Raw genomic sequence first — 5,528 nt, 5'->3', positions numbered from 1 at the left:
GACGTGAACAATGCATTTCTGAATGGAGATTTGTTTGAAGAGGTGTATATGGACCTTCCTCTTGGCTATAACCTTCTTAAACCTCCCAAACAGGGGGAGTGTCAATTGGTTTGCAAATTACACAAGTCTATATACGGCCTTAAACAAGCCTCAAGGCAGTGGAATTCCAAGTTTTCTCTTTCTCTTATTCAGCATGGTTTCATCCAGTCTAAAGCTGATTACTCTCTTTTTACGAAGGGCACAGGAGATAACTTTGTAGCCTTATTGGTGTATGTTGATGATATAGTCATTGCAGGGCCTAACATGCAGGTTATTAAAGAATTGAAGGAATACTTGCACTCTCAATTCAAACTCAAGGATTTGGGCTGTTTAAAATTTTTCTTGGGAATTGAAATTGTGCGAGCAGCATCAGGAATTATCATTTCACAGAGGCAATATACATTACAAATGATTGAAGATGCCGGCTATTTGGATTGCAAACCAGTTAGCAGTCCCATGGATCCAAAGGTTATTCTTAGCTCACTTGATGGAGAATTGCTGTCAGATGCATCCCAATACAGGAGGCTCATTGGAAGATTGATTTACTTAACTCTCACTCGACTGGATATTACATTTGCGGTACACAAGTTGAGCCAATTTATGTCTCAACCAAGATTACCTCATCTCAAGGCCGTTCATCACCTTCTTCGCTATTTGAAAGGAAGTCCTGGCCAAGGTCTTTTTTTTTCTTCTAATTCATTGTCAGGTTCAGATTCCCTCATCAAACTTCAGGCTTTTTCTGATGCTGACTGGGGATCCTGTGTTGATACACGAAAATCCACTACTGGCTTTTGCATTTTCATTGGTGGTTCACTAGTTTCTTGGAAGTCTAAGCGTCAACCAACCATTTCTCGTTCTTCAGCAGAGGCAGAATACCGGGCTCTTGCAGCAACAGTCAGTGAGCTCACTTGGATAAATCAATTATTGGTGGATTTTCAGGTCGCCAACACTTCACCAGCTATAATCTACTGTGATAATCTGGCTGCCATTCAGATTGCAAAGAATCCAACTTTTCATGAGCGAACAAAGCACATTGAGATCGATCTTCATTTCATTCGTGACAAGATCACCGCTGGGGCGATTAAGGTCCTTCCAGTCAGATCACAGCACCAGCTCGCTGATGCCTTCACAAAGCCTCTACCAGCTTCCATACTTTCTCCCTTAATGACCAAGATGTGTGTAAAAAATATTTACAGCACATCTTGAGGGGGAGTATTACGTATTATTACATTTGTATACAGTTAGTCAGTTAGTTGATTAGTTAGTTAACAGCTGGAATTAGTTGACAGCTTTCTGTTTCCTTTCTATTTATACTTGTGTTGTAAAACTCTACTTACTTTCCGGTGATCAAATAAAAGAGTTTCTCTCTCTTCCTCAATTCAGTTTCAATACTAAGATGTATTGCAGTGAATGTAATCGCCATTGGCATACTGAACTAGAGACTTGAAATTTGAAATTGCTCCCATGTCATCCTTGCAAGATTTGTATGCAGATAGAAGAATTGACCCAAAAAAATAAATTTTTTGTCGTCCCCTTGTAAGACATCATGTCTCTGAATTTCAGCATCTTGAGATATAGTAGAATTATACATTCATGTGCCGCGTTAAACATTTTTCCAAATTCAATTAGTCAAAAATAATGTTCGGATAAACTCTTATTCACATGCTCTGATACCATGTGAATTTTATACTGCGATTAGAGAGTAAAATGAGAGAAGGCGCGAATGGGGAAAGAGTTTTTCTTACTAACTGATGTTCATGATACAATTGTGTACATATATATACATTTAACCAAAATGACAGCTCAGCTAACATGGTGAATTACATAAATAACCCTACATTCCCGTAAGATTTATACCGAATCCCTCAGATAGACATTGTGCTGAGATAACTTGTGCCACGATGTCTTAGTGTCAACAATGTGAGGTCCAAATTGAAATGGTGGATTGATTGAATCTTTTGATAGAAGGAACTTGTATTTGCTATACCAGGATGGATGGTGTGAAATTTAGATAAATAATATGATTATACTGAAAGATATTACATAACATCGAGTTTGTTGTGGACAAGCGTAAATGTGTCGAGATTTGTAACCGTCAACTAACCAGTTCTTAAATACATCAATGTCTTCTTCGTTTGGTGGTACTATTTTCTCTTTGAATGCATATAAGTTGAAAGCATGGTTGACGGATTTTCCTGTATAAAAACATACAAAATTCTTAAAATTGAAATCACTATAATAACATATTCATTTCAATAATTCATGGAAATATAATATATATTATATGATGTATTATAGCAGGATTGTCGAATTGTACATTACCTGTATTTGGAATCTGAAACAAAAAGAATGAATTGTTAAAATGTCAGTAAAAACATTTCATGTATATATTTAGTTTGGTGGTGAAATTGTTTTTATCGCAATCTTAGGTAACTTGTTACCTGAGCAGAAGATCGTTTTGGCGTCATTATAGAGCTCCCAGATTTTTGTGCAGTTAGATAACCGACATTTTCCGTTGTCTCATTTCTAGTTTCGACATTAACAACACTGATTGGCACATGTGAGCTTATCTGCACATTTCATGTTAACACGCCTGAGATTAGTCCGGATCATCATTAATCAAATAACAGACATATGTACTCATGAATGGTTCGACATGCTATTATTTTCTAATTGCATTGCATAACAATGAATTTAAACTAATATGGCAATGTGTTGTGCTTGCTTTGGTGGACGTAACATTGTTCTAATATTATTGTATTAGACAATATCATTATCCCATAATATAATATACCGTTAGTATGTCACAACTGAATATAAAAATTTTATTCAATATGTATTTCCAATACATGCACTACATATTTAGATTGCATTAAACTTGCACTTTTTATGATCTCATCCACTTGAATGAGATCCTCCATATAGTTTGTCATCAATTGCTTGATTTTGTGGGGTGTCGATTTTATCGTCACTAGCACCAACTGTTATTGTAGGGTTACTGTCAATTGGTTTTAAATTCATGTGATCTACACTTGACTGGAACACAATCGTAGAGGACATTCCATCGCTAGTTTGTGCAACTGGTTTCCCTTTGTTCATGATATGCCATGAGAAAAAAAGGTTATATAATCATTAAAAAAAAATGCTCCAAATTTTGTATACATTATTTAACAAAATAATGTCTCATACCTTACCTCATTAGTTGTTGTAATTGCTTCATTCGATGGGATCTCAACCCATTCAATTGTCTCTTGACCTTTTATGCCATTTTTTTACCCTCACAAACATTCTCATTAATGTATCGAAACTGGATTCCACAAACCTTTTGAGTTGGTTCATGTTTGTCTTCATTTCAATTTGACAAAGCATTAGTTAGGACTGTTTTTCTTGTATCTCAAGCTTTGATGCATGAGATACTCCAATACTTTGATGATGGGTGGCTGCGTGGATTATATTCATACATTGAGTTGTAATCATGACTGTAAAATGTAAATATTAATAAATGCAAACATTCATAATTTTAACAATGAACTTCCCTCATTTTTGATTGGTCATTAGCTATATTATTGGAGCATGGCATGAACGAAGGATTAGAAGTTTGTGCATAGTTGTGATCTTTTGCTTGGTGAATTGGATCATTGGCCAGGTTAGCACCTACAACAATAATTGATGGTATCGTAATATGTTCCCTTAACAATAAGCCCTGAAAGTAATGTGCAGTCTTCTCTGCTTCGGATAGATGTATCATCAAAACTTCAACTTAGATACGTCATTTAAAATTATACATATCGGATACTATGATTTATCTAAATCAAAATTGCATATTTGTAAAATGCGTGAGTATATTATACTTCATACCTTGGGCAAGTTGAATAATATCTTATCAAGTGTTGCAATAGATACCCGTGAATCATCGGTTCTCCAGTTTATAATACGAGGAAAGCTGTGGTTGACTCTTCTACAAATCTTTCCATTTAGAGATAGAATGGCTTCATATATCCATATCTGAAATGCAAGATGGAACCCATTTAGTCTGTAAGACATTATTCCCTTTGGATATTTGACTTTTGGGTCGGCTTGGCAAGAGTGAGCTTCAAGTACTTAAATGTAATCCGAAATAATTCATTCCCCATTGGAATGTTTCCATGTGGTGAGTCGATGAGGTTCAAGATTTCATCTGCTACAACACATCCACTTGTTGTGGTGTAGAGTAAACTCGAAATTAGGTAAATGATGCCCAGCTTCACAGCATCTTCGTCGGTAGTATCGACAATCAGGTTCTTAAAAGTATTTTCAATGTCTCATCTATACACACTTTTTCGATGCTTGAAGAATGGATGCTTGATTCGACTATGACTTATATTGTACATGCTAATGTTATCATCACCGTGGCACTTCAAACCAGTTACAAGTGCGAACTCCTTAATAGAAAACTTGAAATGTTTGTCGATAATTTTAAACCACATTTCATCATAGGTGGTTGTCAGACTTCCGACACTTGTATATAACCTGATGTTGCAATCGCATCTCATTCATTTGTCAGAAATGTCCAAAACATCTTCATCTGAACAATTCTTTCTATAATGCAATTAGTTTGCTGTTTAGTTTTGATATAATCTTTTTCCTGAATAAAACATTCACGTTTGCACCAAATCTATTCTCAAGGGGAATGTAGTATAAAGATTCCTGATGCATGCAAGATCGTTAAATTAACAACGTATAAAATTAGCATGGTATGATCACGAAGATGTTAAAGTATGGGATGTGCAGGATGTAAATATTGATGCAAAGTGACCTGCTATATATAATGTTCATGTTGTCCACAATCATTGATATCATCCAAAAAATGCAGTCTATTTATGGGAAAAATCAAATTTTGGAATTGAAGTTGCATGAACAGTTAGCTACACTGATGATAATAATCTGAAGTCACGGTTAGATACACACCTTCGTATTGAAAGTATGAAATTAACTTCAATACGTAAACATACGTGTGCGACCATAAACCAAAATTTTTTTAACAAATAAAAACAATTGCCTGTAATTTATGTGCATATGCAATCTTCTTCTTTTTGGATCTTGATTTAATTACTACAGTGTCCAAGCCCCTCTTAGAACATTTCGTCGTGTGAGACATCTTTACAACATCATCTGCATTGTTAGAAAATCAGATTGTCTGTCGATCATTTCCTTTGAGTCTGACAATATTGTTATCAATCTTGTTATACGCCTATTATCGACCTTGTTATACGTCTGGATGGAGTATGTACTGTTGGGAATCTACTTATACATACATAGCGGAATTTAAAATAATTTTCGATTCCCACCAAGAATCGCCTTTGTGTTTAGATAGAAATTGTGATAAGATTGTACCTTTTCCAGATCTGCAATCCTTTTGCTTTTCTTTTCGTTCCACAACTTTGATTCGCCACCACAGCTGTCCAATTGTCTAGCCTCCAACGGTGATCCACACAGAGAATATGATTGCA

At 35.4% G+C, this 5,528-nt stretch overlaps 1 protein-coding gene across 1 annotated transcript; it reads left to right on the top strand.

The window, feature by feature from the left end:
• Positions 1-48: 48 nt before the first annotated feature.
• Positions 49-1,245, top strand: LOC111392479 (uncharacterized mitochondrial protein AtMg00810-like). The gene has a single exon (XM_023017832.1). The coding sequence runs from the start codon at positions 49-51 to the stop codon at positions 1,243-1,245; it is 1,197 nt and encodes a 398-aa protein (XP_022873600.1).
• Positions 1,246-5,528: the final 4,283 nt, after the last annotated feature.

Source organism: Olea europaea, unplaced genomic scaffold (genome assembly GCF_002742605.1).
Source record: "Olea europaea var. sylvestris unplaced genomic scaffold, O_europaea_v1 scaffold935, whole genome shotgun sequence".
In the NCBI taxonomy this organism is placed as follows: domain Eukaryota; kingdom Viridiplantae; phylum Streptophyta; class Magnoliopsida; order Lamiales; family Oleaceae; genus Olea; species Olea europaea.
This window is presented reverse-complemented; position numbering and strand designations above follow the sequence as displayed.

What these genes read in the sequence shown, in the direction of transcription:
- LOC111392479 (XM_023017832.1), top strand. Translation starts at nt 49, where the DNA reads ATGGACCTTCCTCTTGGCTATAACCTTCTTAAACCTCCCAAACAGGGG.